General features: G+C 42.3%; 1 protein-coding gene across 1 annotated transcript; it reads right to left on the reverse strand.

The window, feature by feature from the left end:
• Positions 1–739: 739 nt before the first annotated feature.
• nkx1.2lb (NK1 transcription factor related 2-like,b) lies at positions 740–10936 on the reverse strand (the record flags this gene model as incomplete). Its single annotated transcript, XM_080746667.1, has 4 exons — positions 740–1051; positions 1595–2028; positions 8911–9100; positions 10718–10936. The coding sequence occupies 4 exons, from the start codon at positions 10934–10936 to the stop codon at positions 740–742; spliced, it is 1155 nt and encodes a 384-aa protein (XP_080602793.1).
• Positions 10937–20915: the final 9979 nt, after the last annotated feature.

Below are 20915 nucleotides of genomic sequence, written 5' to 3' on the forward strand. Positions count from 1 at the left end.
AAAGCTAGAACATAGATTTATGTCAGCATTTCTATATACATTTGACCCCCGAGTTCGGCAAATATTCACATTCTATCAAAATAAGTTGAAATCACTGCGATGTTTATATGCAACAAAGCAAAAAGAAAAAACATATTTCTTTACGTCAAGACTCCAGAGTTTGTCCAGCTTGTGAGAAGAGAGGTACTCAAAGCCACACTGCTGACAGTGAGCTGGCTGGTTGCTGTTTCTTTCTACAACCGAACTGAACTGAAATACGGGTCAACATAAAATCAACTGAACTGAGGCCTTTGAAACTATGAATGAGTCCAACTTAGTTTTTACGGTATTTGTGTTTGTGTATGCGTGAGTGCGTGTGTGTGTGTGTGTGTGCGCGTGTGTGCGTGTGCGTGTGGTTCTTGCCTGCATGTGCTGGTCCAGTCCTACAGGCATGTGGCATTATGGGTAGATGTTTTGCTACAGTATATTGTGTGTGTGTGTGTGTGTGTGTGTGTGTGTGTGTGTGTGTGTGTGTGTGTGTGTGTGTGTGTGTGTGTGTGTGTGTGTGTGTGTGTGTGTGTGTGCACGCCTGCTGGCTGTGTGTACAGTCTTACAGGAGTGTGCGTGGCACCGCGGGCAGACATTTCACTGCACGGCGGGGTCTTCATACAACGTGTATAAAAAGCAGGGCCTTCTGCACATGTGAGTCAGTATACCTCGGGTACAAAAGGAAGCCGTGTCCATTAAGCCTGCGGTGCGTCTACAGGTGCGTGGTGTAGAAAGTGGGCGCGCCGTAGGTCTGAGAGCCCAGCATGAAAGGCGAGAGCACGGCGGCGTGGCCGGGCGTGAGGAAGGGCAGCTGCACCAGGCCCCCCGCACCAGGGTGGTGGTGCCCGTAGCCTCCCGTGTGCATCAGGTGTCCGCCCATGGGCGGCGAGGGGCTCAGTGGGCTCAGGCCGCCCAGGCCTCCCCCTCCGCCACCCCCGCCCCCGCCCGACGTGGGGGCGCTGGTGTCGGCGCCCGGGTTCTGCTTCTTCCACTTGGTCCGCCGGTTCTGGAACCAGATCTTGACCTGCGGGTCAGCGGGTTGGAAAGCGACTAGTGAGTATGTGTGCTCGAGTGCTGTACTTAGACAGTTTGGAAGTGTTTATACTTTTGCTTGAGTATTTCCAATTTTTATGTACTTTTACTTCTACTCCGTTACATCTCAGAGGCAAATATTGTGTGTTTACTTCACTACAATTATTTGAAAACGTTAGTTACTACTAGTTACTTATTATTATTATCACAAAACATACAGTAACCACTTCAGCCCTATATACATTTCGGCCATTTGATAAAAGCCGATCTACAAGCTCACAATGCGTTGCATCAGCTTGTTCAGCAGCTATTTTCAAAAGATTTTGTATACATTTTATACATTTGAAAACGTGTGAAATGTGACCTTCTGCATTAATTCTACTTTTGGTACTTTACGTTCATTTTGACACCGACACTTTTGCACTTATACTCAAACACAGTCTGAATTACGGACTTTTACTTTGTAACAGAATATTTCTACATTGCAGCACAAACACTTTTACTAAAGTAAAAAGTACTTTTTCCCACAACTGACCTGTGTCTCGGTGAGCGACAGCGACAGCGCCAGGTTGAGCCGCTCGCAGACGGACAGGTAGCGCGTGGACTTGAACTTGTTCTCCAGCGCCACCAGCTGCTCGTAGGTGAAGGCGGTCCGGGCGCGCCGCGGCTTCCCCGACTTGGAGTCTGAACCCGAGCGCTTCCGCTTGGGCTTGTTGCCGCCGCCCCCGCCCGACTGGCTGCCCCCGGACTGGCTGTGGTGGGACCCCCCGCCTCCTTCTCCTCCGGAGGGGCTCTTGCTGTCCCTGTCGGGGTCCTCGTGGTGGCTCATGCTGACGTCTCCGTCCCCGTTGGCCAGAGCCGAGCTGCTCTCCTCGCTGCTGTACGGCTCGTCCGCGGCCTCCGAGTCCGGGGTCAGCGGCGTGCGGTGGAAACCGCCGTCCTCAGAGCCCCTGTACATGTAGCCCTCCTCTGGGAACACACATACACACACACATTTTAATGTCTTTATTTGGACTGTCGAATAGAGCAGTGTTTCTTTTTTTTTTTTCATATACATTTTTATCTCACGATTTTTCACCCGGTGCCAAATTCTGCCAATTGCCTAAGCTGTAATCCTGGGTGCTGCGCTCCCTCTGCCAACTTGGGGAGGGCCCCAAACTGAGCTCATGCTTCCTTCAGTGCATGAGGAGTGAGCATTCCGCTTCTTATCACCTGACAGGGGGGAGCTTCCCCGGTTGGACGTAGCGCGTTGAAGGAACACGTTATTCGCGTGGAAGGAACACGTTATTCCAACCAGTTCCTTTCCCCTCCATTAGGCACCCCGGCTGGCCAGGAGGAGGCATTATAGAGACCAGGATTACTGCATGTTTTTTGTGAGGGTACCTATACTAGGAGAAACAGGGAGAACATGCAAACTCCACACAAAAATGCCCTTTCGCCAACCCCACCTAGGGTGTGGGCGCTGATGACGCAGAGGAGAGAACACGCCCCCAGCATCCCCCGGCAGTAATTGAACCCAGGACCTTCTAGCTGTGAGGGGACAGCACTACCGACTGCGCCACTGGCAGAATCTTAACAATATCGTAAGCCTGGAGTTTAATGTTGTTGCTACGTCTATAGTGTATGTATGAAGGGGCAATATGAGCCAAAATGGACAATAATGCTTCTGGGGAATCTGGGGAAGTTTTGTGGAGACAAATTAACAACAAAACAAGGTAGGAAAGCCATTTAGAGCGGAATTCTCCTTTAACTCAGTCTCTGACATTGTACAAATGGAACCAAATTAACCCTAACCATTTGGTTCCATTTGTACACTGTCAGAGTTACAGACTTCCAAATGCAAGCAACCAAATGTCCAAATGCAAGCAACATCATTATAGCAACATCATTATCGCAATAGTTTCTTTGCAAGCTAGACACAAGCAGACTACCAAATGCTATGGATATAAATGGTAGCATCTCCTCTACATAAAATGACTGCCGATGATGGCAGACACTCAACAGTATTTGCCTAATCGTTTTGAACCTTTTTTGCCAGTCCAAAAATGTAGTTGTCCTCGCATGCACACTAAAGTGCCAAATACCACTGCAATTGTTTTACAGTTGTACCCGCATGCAGAGATGGCATGTGACAGATTGTGACACACACACCGTGAGATCCTCAGTGTATCCATTTGTAACTGTGAGAGGGTACAATTTGGACCACCAGTGTTTCTCAACCTAGGGTCCAGGCCTCCATTGGGGGGACGCCAGAGATCACAGGGGGGGCCTTGGCGTCAGCCGTCAGGCCTTGTCTGTTTGGAGGAAGTCCAACCACCTGCCTTGTCTGAGTTGTCTCATCATCACGGCATATAGTGGCGATCAAAGTACTCAATACTTGATTCAAAGTTTAGGTAGTCTCTCAAGCCAGACTGTTGAGTCAGGGCTGTCACAATTACTACATAATCGTCTAATCGTGATTATTTGACATAATCGTGATTATTTTTCACAATCGTCATAATCGTTTCCATGTAAAGAATAGTGGAAATAGCAGATCTACAAGCTCACAACGCGTCGCATCGCAACGCGTTGTGAGCTTGTAGATCGGCTATTTCCACTATCAATGTTCTTTTTTAAGTATGAAGTTGTCAAATATGTCAGTAATTTCTTTGTAAATTTAGGTTATGTGTCATATCTACCATGTGCAACTTCAAAGCCTAAAAGCCAAACAGAAATGTAATTGTCAACGACAAAAACACAATTAAATCGTTAATCGCCATTATTTGAGTGACAATTAATCGTAATATAAAATGTCATAATCGTGACAGCCCTACTGTTGACAATTTTCTAATTCTTTGCAGAGGAACCACTGGAAATCATCCGGGAGTAAGACGGATATCCCACCTCCTCCCCACTTCCATTTAATCTTTGCAGTCATGCAAATTTGTCCTATACTGTAAACCCAGTTAGTGGAACCATATAGCTTGTCAGAAATGGAAATTCAAAAATATATTGGAAACTTTTTAACATATATATTTTTTTAGCATATTTTCGTGAACGGAAATGACAAACAGATGGCAGTTTCCAGAATAGGCATTCAGGGGGTTTACTTCCAGACTCGATTAGCATTCAGAGATTGTGAAATAGTTGTGGCTATACGCTGCGCAAGAGTAAACTATATAGATGGTCAAGTGGGTGTGTGTTGATATTCAAAAGAAAATGTACTTTGTAATTTGTACTTTTGTACTGAAAGTTTTTGAATATCGTTGCTGTTTTTTTTTTTTACTCACTCAGATCAGCTAACACAGGGATTATTAATTATTATAGTTTCAGTACTATTGAACACCTTACTGTATGTCTGTGTGTTGGTTACAAACCAAAGAAAAGTAGTAAAAAGCACTTTGGCCCAAGACCTCCTCTAACTCCACTTGAGCTAGATGTTTTTTTTTTCATTTCCTGTAAATGTTAGCTTTTGGCCAGACAGCAGAGATGTAGTTGAGTATACTGTACTTTGTCCATCAGTGAAATTGATTGGGGACATTCCTGTCATTAGGACACTGAGTGGGCCACGCCCCCTCATTAGACCCCTCATTCAAGGATCCTTTATTTCAAGGACCCCCACTTTGATGCAAATTCTTATCTCGGGTGGCCCCAATAGACAAGTCCTTAAATAAAAAATGTTTATTTAACTCTGGTCCTGTAAAGGTTCCATTTGGACCCCTGCATGGTCCCCAGACCTAGGGTTGAGAAACGTGTTGTTATACTCGTAAGATAAAACCTTTCACAAAATAACACTTACATATAGGCATAGTGTACTTTGTTTTTTTTTTCACTTAACACGTAACATATTTTGTCAACCTTCCAAAACTGGATGTCATTGTTAGATATTCAAGTGGAAATAAATACAGCAAATTAAGTTTAATGAAATATAGAATAAATATTAATAAATAAAGTATAAATATATTCAAAATCTATTTTTTAAACTTATACCCTGAATAAAAGTAGGAATAAATACTATTTTTGGACCAGTAAAATGTAGGCTATATAAATAGGCCTAAATTACTAAAAGTTGGAATACATTTTCATGTTTGTATATGAAAAACAAAACCACTTGCTGGCATTTTAAAAGCAACATGTATTTAGAGCCATCTGGGGCTCAACCTAAATCTGCCTGAGATTGCTGCTACAATTACAAATTTAACCTATTAGACCAGGAGTTTATAAATGGTTCAATTAACAGTGAGGATTTTAACACAATGACATGAAATGCACCCTGTGTGACTGTCTCTCTGTCTACGACAATAAATCGGTTTACTGTAATAGCCATCATCTACCCATCGTGTGTTGGGTGCACGCACTTTTAGTTTTGGCGGAGATAATTAAGAAGTTTTATTCGAAAATTGAAGGTTCGCAGTCGCACTCAGAGTAATAAATATTTGCCAGGTTTTGTTTTGCACATTTTTACATCAACTGTCTATTCATTGTGAAACGGAATTGTAAACATTTATGATCTAATCCGCTTAGTAGTAGGCTAGTCATTTGTGCCGTGAAATGACGCGTTGATTGCTCGAAAACAAAGGACGGGGTCATTTTTAAACGATTTAAAATAATTATTCTCAAACGTCGTTTTCATTTCAAGGACGCCCATTTTGATATCAATTGTACCATGGTGTTGAAAACTAGCATTCTGCTGTACAGCCTACTTTAAGCCACCGTTTCCAAACAGTGGGTCGGGACCCATTTATGGGTCGCGGACACAATTTTATGGGCCCCTTATTTTTTATTTTCCTGCATTTGGTTTTTTATTATTATTATTATTTCAAAACATTTTTTAATTATTATTTTAAGTAATTTCATGTATACATAAAAGAAAAAAATCTAAGAAATTCCATAAATTTGAAAACAAATGTTTAGGAAGAAGAGTGAAAAAGGTTTGGGAACTTTTGGTTCATCCATTGTGCTTGTCAAGTCAAATAAATAAACATAACATAATACAGCATGCAACACATGTTACACACTCTCAGAATTAAGGACATCAACTATGGATGATGAGGGTCCAATTTGTATCTCTGGTTGGTCCCCCATGCAGACCCGACGTTGACAAGCAGTGGATTAAAACGAAAATCATGTCAAAATATTAAAAGTGAGAGAGAAAAAAATGCAGCTCAATAATAGGCCACATAACAAATATTATTTTACTTTTGATCTTGATTAATTAATTATTATTATTAGTAGTAGGCTAGTAATTAACGTGTATGCCTACTGTGTGTGTGTGTGTGTGTGTGTGTGTGTGTGTGTGTGTGTGTGTGTGTGTGTGTGTGTGTGTGTGTGTGTGTGTGTGTGTGTTATATATATAGACCTATATATATATATAGGTCTATATATTAACTAATCATTATGCCACTGTAATTTGTTGAACGATTTGACAACTATATATCGGATCTATTCGATTAATTTTCTGTGACTTGGAAGGAAAAGTCCATGCATCTGATAGGCCTAGATGTCAATACTTCTGCTATATGGCCTGATTGGCCTCCTCGTTATCATATCTTCACTAACTCTCATAATACGTTTTACATCCGTTAACTTGCAGGTCAACATTTAGTTATAGCCAAATACGGATAGATTTTTTTTTATATATATTTGATTATTTCAGTGTCTTTAAGTTTAACATGACGCATGAAATAAACAGGCCTAAAACATTTTTTTTTGTGTTTGTCTTGCGAACGGATCGTCCTCAGTCTGAGATGACGAACAAAGTTTAGTTTTATGTTAATAAACAGAGAGACGGCTAATTTATGCCCGTCTTAATCTGTGTGTAGCCTAATCGACCCCACTTGCTCACTCTAACAAATATAAGCGGTAGGCTATAGATGGCCGGGCCAACATATAGGCTTGAACATAAATAAATAAATAGACGAATATATCAATAATAATTCAATAAATAGTTGAGAGGACATAGGGTGAGTTAAAAGTTACAAACAGCTCTAATGAGTCATATAATGGATTATCAACGTCTAGGCTAGCGTTGGTGTCGGGCATAAACCTCGTACCTCCGTTTTGCAACTTCTTTCTTTGTAATGCCCAACTGAACATAGATCGGTTACCGTGCTATTTCTGAACTTTAACTCTGAAAGTTAAAGCTGTTTAGGTGCTTTTCATAAATATCGAACCAACGAAAAGCATATTAACAAGAGCTTATAACTAAGTCTATAATTGCATCCATATTTGGAACACGGGAACTGTCGGTGTGTCGGGCAGAAACCACGTATCTCGTTTTTTTTGTTTTTTGTTTTTTTCGTTTTTTTTCGTAAAGTAGAGCCCTGCTTCACCACACAACGCAAGACTGTCGTACAGAACTACGGCAGAGGGACTGAGGCACACAACGCAGCGTTATGTGCTTGATAAATACAAAACGAACGGTTTTGGACATACAAGGTTTCCACCCGACAACAAGCAGCAGCTGGCTGGAACAGATATTTTCACCGTTCAATAATGGAATATCGATTTAGCGCGCGCGCACGCACGCACGCGCGCGCGCACACACACACACACACACACACACACACACACACACACACACACACACACACACACACACACACACACACACACACACGCATGCAACACTCGTTTGGGGGTTCAAATTAAAAGCCAAATCGAATGGTTTTTAATTGTTTTTCTTTAAGGAGTTAATTGGATCTTTATCCTATTAGGACATAAAGGCCTATTGAGTACATTTACAGTTATGACAGCTCGCCATAAATAATTCCTCTCGCTTCTATAGGCTAAGGGCTGTGCAAGGCTCGAGTTGAATAATTGTGCACAAACAACCGCCGCAGTTGAAATGAAAATGTACAATATCGTTGTATAATTTGACTAAGGGAAATGGACCATGATAGATAGAAGCCAAAACGACCAAAACGTTTATCAACTTTCTTCTTTTTTTTCTTTTTTCTTTTTTTTATGTAGCCTATTCATATAAAGGCTTATTTCTTCATTTTCCCGAAGAGACGAAGAGAAGGATTTAAAAGAAGAGGATTTCAACTCAAACACATTTCTATATGATTTCAGAGCAGCGGTTCAGATTGTCCACCTTTTTCATTTCCAGGACCCCTTGTGTTATATGCATTATAGAGCCAGTGGTTCCCAAACTTTTTAGCCTGACGCTGGCTGAGACCAAAAAGAGAAATTAGACATTCGTCCAGGACTAAAACTATACGATCTATCGGCTATTTTCACTGTACTTCTTAAACCTTTGTGTTCTAATCTAATTTATGGAATTTAGTAGATTTTTGTCTAAAAAAATAAATCAATGAATTTCGTATTTAATTCATGGGAAAAAAAATAGCTTTATTGGGAAGGTGTTTTAGAAAATATTTTGAATAATAATAATAAAAACAAAATGTAGCAAACGAAAACACCAAGGGACCCATAAAAATGTGTCTGCGACCCACAAACGGGTCCCGACCCACTTTTGGGAAGCATTGCATTGGACTACGGACCTCCCATTTGATCTCTCCCCAACCTAAACTGTTCATTTAACAAGGGTCACGTGTGGACCACCTGACGGTCCCCGGACCCCAAGCTGAGAACCAGCAATTTAGATAATTGCTTACAGGTTTAATTTTGTGAATTGCTTAGAAAGACTTGGAACGCAAACGGTACTTTTAATAGGCTATACAAATTAAACATTTCACTCAATTTGATATCACAAATATTTGAATGAATGAAGTTAATATTAGACTAGGCTATACAAATTAAACATTTCACTCAATTTGATATCACACATATTTGAATGAATGAAGTTAATATTAGACACGCACGCAGCCCTAATAATAATAATTAAAAACGAATTGATTCTAAACTTACTAATTGTGTTTTTCGTGCACGCGCTGCCGTCCCCGCAGGTGTCCGGCGGCTCGCGGTCCTCCTCGTGCGCGTCCCGCTGCTCCGTGCGTGATGTCGGCGCGTGTGCGTGATGCCTCCGGTTGCTCGTGAACTTGTTGGGATCCAAAATGTCCAGAACGGAGAAGGAGGTTGTTCTGTGTCCGCTTGACCCCTGGATAAATACATGTATTATTGTTATAAAATAGCCTACAATAAGCTAAATCTGAGCCATTAATGACAGCTATTACTGGAATAATCTCCAAGAATTCCGTTCATATCCCATTTTTAAATAATCCTAGTGGTGAAAACGACTCTTCGGTGACTTCTCTTGCGCCAGCGCCCTGTATGGACATATTACATATACAGACCTAATCATAAAACGAATAAATACTATGACCTAGGCTAAACAATTTGAGAGGCATATTCCTCCACACAAATAGACACACTGGAACGCATGATAGCGGTGTAATAGTTAATAAACACTTGTCTTTGACACCGAACGAAGCAGCTTTTCAATGGACACATTTTATTTAATAGAGTGTTGTTTTCTTTTATTATAGCAAAATGCTTCCTGCGAAAACAACCAAAGTGGGACAATTTTATTCGTTCGTACAATTGTAGGTTTTGGAATGAAATGCATAATACTGTGTATTTTATTCGTTTCGCACGTTTTTCCCCCTTCAATGTGATTATCTATTTACTATTTGCAAGCTAAATAGTAAAAAGAAAGAAGAAGAAAAAGGGGGAAAAAAAGACTCAAATTAGGTCCTATACTATATATTTTTTATCAGTTGGGATTCTATTTCTTATAGAATTTATAGAATGACTCGTTTTCACGTGTTAGCCTGCCCTGTGGTATATTTATATTTGACAGGACGAAACATCACACAACACAGTAATAATCATCTGTGTTAAATCCCAGAATATACAAATACAAATCACACAAGTAGGCCTATTGACCAATAATGTATGTATGAGTATATTGTCAATCACAAACGTATTTACAAATACACGTGACGTTACGAATGTATCGATGTATAACTCCAATCGTATATAAAAGGAAGCCGAAAAAGAATACGTTTTACTACCTGTACAAAAGACGTAACAATAAAGTACAACCCTGAACCTTGAAAATGTAACCAAATGGACCCAAGTGTAAGAGTGTAAATCACAAATGTAGCATAAATACACATTACAAATGTATCAATTTGTTACAGGTTATAAATGTATTGATTTGTAACTCCCAGAGTGTACAATGTGGGTCCATTTGATTACACTTTGGTACACTCTGTGATTGTGGGAGTTAAGTTTGGCCCTGTACTGTACTCAGTGGCTCCCAAACTTTTCAGCTCAAGACCCAAACGAGAGACGTTTGCCCGGGACCCAAACTAGTTAAAACAGCAGATCTACAAAGCGTTCTGGGCTTGTAGATCATCTATTTTCACTACATCTGAAACTGATTTGTTTGTTAACTAATTTATGGAATTTCTTATAGATTTGTCTTTGTTTATTCATGAAATTACTTAGAAAAACCTTTGATTTATTTTTTTATTCATGAAAAATGCTGCTTTTACACTATTCTCAATTATTATTACATTTTATTTGTGGAATTTATTAGATGTTTGCTTGTTTGTTTGAAAATGTAGACTTCTCTCTCTCTCTCTGTCTCTCCTGTTTTTTTTTTTTTTTTTTTTAATAAAATGTTATATTTCAAGAGGATTTCCATCTTTTGAAATATATATTTAATGAAAAATGTAAAATTGCTCCATGATGGGAGCCAGTGCTGTACCTGCTGTGATGGAGCCAGGAGGTCCGCTCGGGTCGGCGGGGCGTCGCTGTGATTGCCGCCGGGCTGAGGCTCTCTGGAGGCGGCCACCGGACAGGAGAAGCCCCGCTGTTTGTCCACGGCCGTGCTCCCGTCCAGCATGTCTCCGCCGTCCACCGGCCCCACAACGATCACCGTGGCCGCAGCTTGAGCCACACTGTCAGCCTTCAGGTCTCGGCTCATCGCGTCAGATCACAGCCAAGATGTCCCTTAGAATGTCCCATATATTTAATTGTGCCACACAGTTCCCATTAAATAAAATACTATACATAAATCAAATTGATTAAAACAATATAGCTATATTTTGTTATAGGGGTCTAGATCAAAAGATTATTGCAGTCCCATTTGTTCGTGTGTGTCATTTCACACTCCAGTGTCACTGCAAAACACGCTGTGATGCTCCATTAGAGAATTATGCGCAAACTTTTGCACTTTTTCGAAAAAAACTCGCTGTCAGTCCTGTTGTTGTTGTTGTTGTTGTTGTTGTTGTTTTCTTGTCTAGCTGTTCCAGACTGGATCACGCTGGGTTTTGTCCAGACTGCCAGTCTGGCGTACAACTTTCTCCTCTTGTTCCCCCCTCCGTCTTGTGTGTATTCCCTCTTCTGTCCTTTCTTACTTCCTCTCGTCTCGTTGTTTATTGGTTTGTTTCTTTACGTGTGTTTATAAAATAAGAGTGAGGACAACAGTCGGTGTTTCCATGAGCGGGGAGGTTGGTTGTCATCACCACCACGCACCGTGCGGTCAGTGTCCTGAAGACTCCACTCTGCAGCGCTGCCAGCCGCGAGCCATGCAGCGCTCTCTCTCTCTCTCTCTCTCTCTCTCTCTCTCTCTCTGTGTCTCTCTCTCTCCCTCTCTGTGAGTGTCTCTCTCTCTCTCTCTCTCTCTCTCTCTCTCTCTCTCTCTCTCTCTCTCTCTCTCTCTCTCTCCCTCCCTCTCCCTCCCTCTCTCTCTCTCTCTCTCTCAACCCTACCCTCCCCTGCCCCTTCTTTGTATATACTGTTTGTTTTGACTTACTGTCTTCTATTTTGTTTTTCTTTACATATCTACTGCATAGTACTGTATTCTATTTGTCTGTCATTCAATGTTATATGAGATACTTCAATGGTTTCCAGTGGAAATAAGCTTAGTCTTTTCATGGATCTCCTTTTAGTAGACCTTGTACCAGTGAACTGTACCGTCATGAAACTGTACCTTTTCCTATGCAAACTTCTAATAAAGTCTTCAATCAAAACTCTCTCTTTCTCTCTCTCTGTCTATGAGAGAGTCTCTTTCTCTCCCTCTCTGTGAGTCTCTCTCGCGCCACTCACAACTCCATTTCTGCGTTTCAAGGACCTCTCGAGCTCTCACGCACGCGCGCTATATTCTCTCTCTATGCTTTCTCTTTTCTCCCTCTTTCTTTATTCTCTCTCTCTCTCTCTCTCTCTCTCTCTCTCTCTCTCTCTCTCTCTCTCTCTCTCTCTCTCTCCCCTGTGAAAAAACTTGCTCACTTTATTTATGCATTCATTCCTATTCGCCACTCGCCTCCCCAGGCTGTAATTGGCTACAAATTAATCCCACTTCTGGTAATAGCCTATTATCTGTCGTCTGCTGTGACGACACACGCACGCACGCACGCACGCACGCACACACACACACACACACACACACACACACACACGCATGCACGCACGCACAGCACGCACAGCACACACACACACACACACACACACACACACACACGCACACACGCACAGAGAGTATACTACTGGATTCTTTAGTGTTATTAGCCTATTAGCATACTACTATGCTTAGTAGCACTTTTTCCCCTCTTTAATATTCCCAATGGCATGTATGAACAGTATTGGGTTTATCTGGCATGTATCAGGATAGTTCATCACTACAATTTGCATGAGGTTTGTTTCAAGGTTGTTATTCGAGGTTGTAAACTAATATCGTCAGTGTTGGGTGGAAACCTTGTATGTCCAAAATGTTCGATCTCCAATAAAGGTTTCAAAATGGTTCAAAATATTATTTATTTGGTTAATAGGATCATTTGCTCATATTGGTTCAATATTCATATAAACACACATGCACTTAACCGCTTTGACTTTCACTTAAAATTAAAATTAAAAATAGCTAAAATAATCAAGATGTATAAGCCATGCATTGTGAGCTTGTAGATGAGCTAATTCAGCAACTACTGTTGTGTAACACTGTAATATGACAAAGTATGAACCTATACAGGGGGAGAAATATGTCAAAAAGTTGTTGAGATACAAGGTTTCTACCCGGCGACAACAGACTATAATATGTAACTGGATGCGATTTATTCATATGGCCCCGTCCCCTGCAAACATTAACTCTGCAATGCATCTTGCTTGATAAAAACCCAGATCACTCTATATAGCTACCTCCCCTCTTATCTGTAATGCAAATGACAGGGGCAGGACTCCCTCTTCTTCCAAAACTCAATTACTGCCTGAATAAACTCGGTAATGCCCCCGCCCGCCGCAGTGAAATATTGATTCCTAATACTTGGCAGTCATTACTATGCCAGAAAATAATAGACCAAAGAATTGGATTTTGATTTAACACGCGACGTGTTTATTCTAATCTGGGGGACTTAATATTCCATTGACTCTAAATTTTACTCACAGAGAGGAATCGACGCCATAGTCTAATATATATATATATATATATATATATACATATATATATATATATATATATATATATATTAGAGAGAAGAAAGTGATAGGACATATTTTCTCTCGTACACAAGGTCAGCTCCATGTAATTAGCCTGGTCAATGATCCTTTGGAGGCAAGAAATTAAAAGTTGAGGAAAATAATGACTGGAATAATGAGCGGCCGTTTTTGCCGCCCTGGACGTGATTATCCAATCAGAGTTGAGCCCAGGGGAGCGTGAGCGAGCCATTATTGCTTCTCCGTGATCTATTTCCTGCTTCCGCCGTGCAGGCGCGAGGCGGCCCGGAACCGATGCTCCTCCCACAATAATGGAAGAAAGGGGCTGCTTTATGGCTTATTATGTTTAAAAACATTACGTTTGTGATATATCGTTTCGGCGGTCACGTTACTCCATTCACCTCTGCAAACATTTGCATATTAACGATGTCAGAAAAAAGCATTAAAGGGCCAACACACTACACTGTAGTGACTATAAAAAGGAAGGACATTTGGAAATCGAAAGAATCTAGGAATTGGAAATTGGAAATCCTTGAAGAATGCTGCTCGAACTAAGGTTGACTCTTGGCATTATGTGGGATTATAATGTCGCTACAAGCCTATTTTTGTCTCGCCGGATAGCCAACGAAGGCCATAGACTACTATGTTTTCAATCCTTTCCGTCCGCCTGTTCGTCCGTGTGAGCTAATTTCTGTCACTGCTGGACAGATTGCCGTGAAACTTGTGCACGCACACTCCCAGTATTAGGCCACAGAAGAAGTAGTAAGTATTAATAAGCCTTGCCGAGCCATATGGCACATAGTGCAGGAGCCAATGTCCTGTTTCTGTAGCGTGAGGTGACGTGATGTACAAGTACACCCCCTGGACATGACACTATATGTCGCAGGGACTTACCCCCAATCCAACCCTTGATGCTGATGCCAAGCAGGGAGGCACAGGGTCCCACTAGTCTTTGGTATGACCCAGCCAGGGAATCAAACCTCTGGCCTGGCTCCCAGACTCAGGGCGGACACTCAAACCAGTGAAACCACAGAGAATGGAAGAACAATTTGACACTTTTTGCTATACTACTCCTAAACAGATTGTGTCGAAAACTCACACAAATTGGCACACATCATCTCTGGAGTCCCCGGATCATCAGATTTGTCAGGTTCCATTCCAACTGGCTATGTCTGCCCTCCAAACCCTCTAACATGGTCGATCTTCATGTTTGTAAGATGATTCTTTGCAATCACGTTTCCTTATCTTGATTTATCTATAAGCCGACAAACTTAACCACTTAAACCCTTTATACTTTATTAAATGGAGTTCCCCAGGGGTCTATACAAGGCTCCCTCCTTTTTTCCTCCATGAAACCAAATGTCTTCACCTAAAATATCCGATCTACAAGCTCACAATGCATCATGTTGGGACGTGTTGTGAGCTTGGAGATCTACTATTGCCCTAAAATAGGCACGCTAGGGTTCATGTTAAAATCAACCTATAGGCTTTGTTTTACATTTTAACTCCAGACGTGATAATAATAGTGACATTATAATGACATTTTTTATATAGTCCCACTGGGCCGTCAGCCTGGCGAGCCGATAACATTTGATCAGATTATTAAGAGCCGACACAACCTTGTCTATTTTAATCTCAACGGCCACTGATAATAATAATGATAGTAATAGTTATCTGTTTACGCTAATATTCCCTTGTGGCAAAAATTAATTAACCTGCACCGTGTTTGAGCACCACTGCTGTCCCTCTGGCAGCTGGAGGGGAGGGGGAGGAATAATTACAATTTCACCCTTTCCTCTCTCCCTCTCCCTCTCTCCCTCTCTCCCTCTCCCTCTCCCTCTCCCTGTGCGTGTCTTTTATAAAATGTAGATGTTCACAGCTCTGTAACCTGCACCCACATTCTGGGTGTCACTTAACCCTGGGTCTACCAGGCATAGTGTTTTTGAACCTTTTTCAATTTCAACGACCCCCCAGTTTGATGAGCATTAGGCCACACCACAGACCCCCATTTGATACCATTTGCTATGGGTGGAACCTCAACCAAACGGACCCCCAGAGTGATCCGTAAGGGTCCCAATTGGACCCCTGGTGGTCCTCGGAACCCACGCAGAGAAACCCTAAACGTAGAATGATTTTCAACATACTCACCTTCTCTTCTCTATGTATTTGTTAGCTGGAAGACTGGAACAACCACACTCCAAACACTGGTCTATCGCGCGTTTACATGGCTGGCATTGTGCATAGCTTTATTTCAGTATATGCACCATTTCCAAATATTTACAGGCATCCTTTTAAAATTAATGTCTCTTCAAACTCCTGAAAAAAGTTTACATCTCAGAGACAGTCTTTCCATATGAAGTGAGATAAATAGTGTGTGAAATATCATTACAGCAAATGTTTCACTTTGATCTTACAATCCTACAAAATAGCTTTTAAGCTATATATGTAGCAGTATTTCAGAGCCTCTAGCTGAAGACAAAAAAGGCTTATATCTCCCCAAGGGGTTTCGTTCCCTTTTAGGCTAGAGGATAAAATGTTTGGCTTTAGGCTCGGGGGGGGGGGGGGGGGGGGGGGGTAAGGACTTTGTTTTCTTTTACCAGTTCTGTTGACAATGTGACATAACGTGACATCATGTGACATCACCTCATCAAAGATCAAACCCTGGATATCCATACATGACTGGATCATCACCTAGATCTCCATATGGAGCTGACCTCTATATCTGATTCCCGGATAATGCCCTGTTAGGGCAACCACACTAACAGAATCCCTTTTATGCCCATAAGGACAAGGACTGAGAGACAGATACTGAAATGCACAGACGCATGTCAGGGGTCTCACAGCACACGGTTGGTTCTACAGACAGGGATTTCCATTTATGGGCATAAAAGGGATCGTATGTATGATGTCAGACGTCATAGACGTCATATTTCACATAACGAGTAACGGAGTAAGCATGTCTGGGGTCTCACAGCACACGGTTGGTTCTACAGACGCCTGACCAACACTGACATCATCAACTCTACATCACCATGATTGGTAGTAGATCTCCTGTTCTCCCATATATGGCCAAGATAGATGGCACGACTTCGCCCTTTAGGGCGAGGTGGCACGGGCACCACAAAATGGGCGCCACGGCTATGCCCCATTGGATACCTCCCGTAATACAAATTCACACATGCACGACTGAACTCACACTATCTCCTAGATTCTCTCTCACAAAGAATGTGTGCGTGTGTGCACATGCACGCGTGCGCATGTGTGTGTGAGTGTGTGAGGGAGAGAGACAGGGAGAGAGTGTCAATAATGACTCTAATGAAGGTTAATGAGCTCTGTCCAGTCTGCGCATTATTAAATTAATCTCCAGTTGTATTGAATCATAATTACTATAATTAACCACTTCAGCTGCCTGCTGTTATGCTCTGTTGCTGCATGGCTGGCCCCGTGCATCAGCAGTGGTGGAAAGTAACTAAGTACATTTACTCAAGCACTGCACTTGAGTACAATTTTGAGGTACTTTTTTCTTTACTTGAACGTGTAAAATGTTATTATACTTTAAATACTTTATGCAACTTTTTACTCCACTACAGTTTGTTGAAACTTATATGACTATTGTCGAATGACTTGAGACAATTCTAATGATTACCTTCACTTTTGGTACTTGAAGTATATTTTTATGACAATATTGTACTTGCTACTTTTACATGAGTAAAAGTAGCAGTGTCGGGCTTGGGCAGTGCCGGGCTGTTTTGGGCCCGTACAGGGCTAGTTAGGGATGAAGTGTGATCTTCGTGGGCACCCCGACACAATACCGGGGCCAGGAATTGAACCTGGGACCTTCTGTTAGTCACGCTCTTGTTCAGAGACTAACGTAGGTTAACTAACGTAAAGTTTACAGCCACAATCTCAATCGGAGATTGTAGCTGAGCGTGGGGAACAGTCTGACTGGTCTATTGTGATGCTCCACTGCCATCAGGTGAGCCCTGATTGCGACCGTAGGTCGCATTTACTACCAAAACCTCCACCGGCTGTCTGTCTGTCTCTCCGTCCGTCACACGTCACACGTCACACTTTTGCCCTGCTCATATCTCCACAACCGTTGCCCCCATCCATGCCAAATTTTGCACACACACTCCTTACCTGCCAAACTACAACCTCCAAGGACCCCCGGAGCTTCAGGGACCCCCAGGTCCCTGGGGGACCCCCAGGTGTAAAAAATGACTAAATGTGCAAAAATGACCAAATGACCACCCCAACGGGGCTGCTCACAGGGAATTCCTGGGGACCACCCACTCCTGGTGCTCCAGAACGGATGCAAAAGTGGTGGCGCACCCAGTGGAGGACCCCCTCCACTGCAGCTCACATAAAATGCCGTAACTCGGGCTAGGAGCGTCCGGGAGAGCCGGGGCCGGTACCTATTCGTCCGCCAAGGCAACGCGGAGACCCCACCCCTCATTTCTCACATGGCCCTCTTCTAGCGCCACCTTCAGGCCGATTTTTAAAACACATTTTTGGACATTGCTCCTACAGTTTTTGCCCTAAAATCACGCAAATCGCAACACAGTATGTCTACACTCATCCCATCAACATGAATCTGTCCCATATAGCGCCACCTTCAGGCCGACTTTTAAAAACACATTTTTGGACACTGCTCCTACAGATTTTGCCCTAAAATCACTAAAATCACTACACAGCATGTCTACACTCATGTCATCAACATGGATCAGGAAGATTTTGGAAAAAACACATTTTTGCCCTATTTGTGGAGATAAGCGACTATCTCCCGATTAGGGAGTCTTACTGGTCTATGAACAAAGCTCTGCAGCAATAAGGGGATGGCACCATAGACTCTAGGTCGGCACAGGCTGGGCTCATTATGTTAAAAACTCATCAACCATCGCAAACAGTGCTATTCATGCGTTGGCTCTCTTGTAGTAGAGAGTTCTGCCAATGCGGGGTCAGAAACAGCGCCGGTCATGTGGTTCATGTATGCCGGAAATATAACTTTTTCCCCATAGATTTCAAAGCATTCCGTAAACTCCCGCTTCAGCGTTTTGTAACTATTCGCCAATAGATGTGAATGTAGAAGACCTGGCCCCAAGAAGTGAACGGAGATGACGCAACTCTCCAATAGAGGGCTTTGCAGGGGGTCCCCAGCAATGTGTTAATATACAGTAGTGTCACAACCATTTTAACCACTTGAACCATATTTTATACTTTGGCTATTCAAAAAATAGCAGATATACCAAATACATATCAATTTGGGGGTCGTTGACATGAAAAGGTTTGAGAACCAAATAAACACATACACCTCTAACTCTGTCTTTTTAAGCAGAACGCAGCTTAATTACTCTTCACACTCCACACGCAGCACACAGGAGGTCTACTGCAGCTTGTCAGTGATCAAACTCCCAGTCTCCTCCTTGTAGCATTTAGTCCTTCACTATGTACAGTATGTTAATTGCATGGATTTCTGTGGTTTGTATCATGTTATATCTGTGTATCTTAAGTTCTGGAGGCTTCATGTTATGTTCATGTAATAACTCAGGGAGGTTTGTGATCTCAGATTCTGTGCCATGCCTGCGCAGATGATAATCTGTATAATATCACAGTCACACCGCTAAATTTAATGCGACATCATTGTAATAAATAGTTTATCTTGACGAAAGTGTCTGACTGAACTGGTGTTATGACAGCTTTGACAAGCCTAGGATTATGATGCTTTCATGTAAACACAAAAATTAACAGCTGTCTTACTGAGCTCAGATAATTGTGTTGTAAAACCGTATGTTTGTGTAGAAGATACAAAAAAATTATTTTAAGGCATTCAAATATGATAGCATCTATAAAAAAATAATTTCTTGAAATGTCAGGACAAAACAAAATAACAAAAATAAAATATAACAAAATATAAACAAAACATAACACACAAAAAACATGCATGTAACATACATGTAAGATCACATAACATAAAGCATAAACTACAATAGAATTTACTGCACACATGTAAGTTACTCTAAGCATGTTTGGCTTCACAGTGGCGGAATTAAAACTAGATAAGACAGGTACAGTACAAGAGCAAACGTCTGTGATCCATGTTTGCTGTTGGGCATTTTTCAGTGCAGGTGTGACCACCAGTACTTTCCATTTGTTTTCTTGTTATCTGCCTGACCCCAAGGTTTCCATCCTCCTCCTCTTCTCACATACGCACACACACATGCACACACACGCACACGCACGCGCACGCACACGCACACACACACACACACACACACACACACACACACGTTTCACAATGCGACCAGCCACACAGACAAAGACGTGGTTGATCTGTGGGGGTCCATGTATCTCCACCCTGCCATTGTCTCTCAAGCATTGCTTCATTACACTCAATACAATATTCAGGAGGAGCTGGTGCATCAGGCACGTGCACACATAGACATCAAAGGGGGCTTGAGCCCCTGCCCTTTTACCCGTCTGTAAAAAGTGCCCTCTCCAGACCACGAAGGCAGTTTTTTTTTTACTATGGTAAAAGAAATGCAAATGCCCCCCTTCCCAACTGAAGGCAGTATTCAAGAGAATTGCCTAGTTCAAACTCTCCTGAACTTGAAAGCATCTTTAAAATTGCCCTCTCTTGGGGTGGCCGCTGACCTACCGGTCCAGGCGCATACCACATAGGCTCTGATGCCTAACAGCGTGTTGTGGGTTCGAGTCCCGACTCCCGATCCCGATGACCTTTGCTGCGTGTCACTCCCTATTTCCTGTCAGTATACTGTCCTATCAATAAAGGCATAAAACCCCCAAACAAATCTTTTTAAAAAAAGAGAGAATTGCCTTCTCTGTGTAGAAATCCATGCCACATCTCCAGTATTCACTTGATTAGTTCAGTGTGGTATCAAGCACCGGAAATCGCAGACTTCCAGTTTGAAAAAACACAGATCCTCTCTCATGGGGGTCCCTGGCAAAAAATAAAAGATGACAACAAACGTGAACAAATCAATATGGGGGTCCCTGACATGAAAATGTTTGAGAACCACTGTTTTTATGGTGACTGAGTCAAACGGCAGGTAACAGCTTTGATGGAGAAGGCCAACCAATTCACACACAGAGAGACAGGGAGGTGGGGGGGCTTATATTTTGAAGAAAGAGTGGGGACTCTCGCCGGGTGTCAGCTTCTTGTAATTTCTCTGGCGAGACAAATTATATGATGTGGTTACGAGGCCGGGAGGGATGGAGAGCGAACGAGTGAGAAGATGAGCGGTTTAAAGACTGAAACAGCAGAGAGGGGGAGAGAGAGAGAGAGAGAGAGAGAGAGAGAGAGAGAGAGAGAGAGACAGAGGGACAGAGAGACATATAGAGATAGAGCGACAGATAGAGATGAGTAGAGACAGAGTACGGGCAGGCAGGCAGTTGAGTTTAACGATTCCAAATGAGCTGCTGGTGGTAAAAAGGCGGCCCCGCTCCCCTGACAGCTGAAA

The sequence above is a fragment of the Nannobrachium achirus genome, assembly GCF_963921795.1.
Source record: "Nannobrachium achirus genome assembly, chromosome: 17".
NCBI classification, from domain to species: domain Eukaryota; kingdom Metazoa; phylum Chordata; class Actinopteri; order Myctophiformes; family Myctophidae; genus Nannobrachium; species Nannobrachium achirus.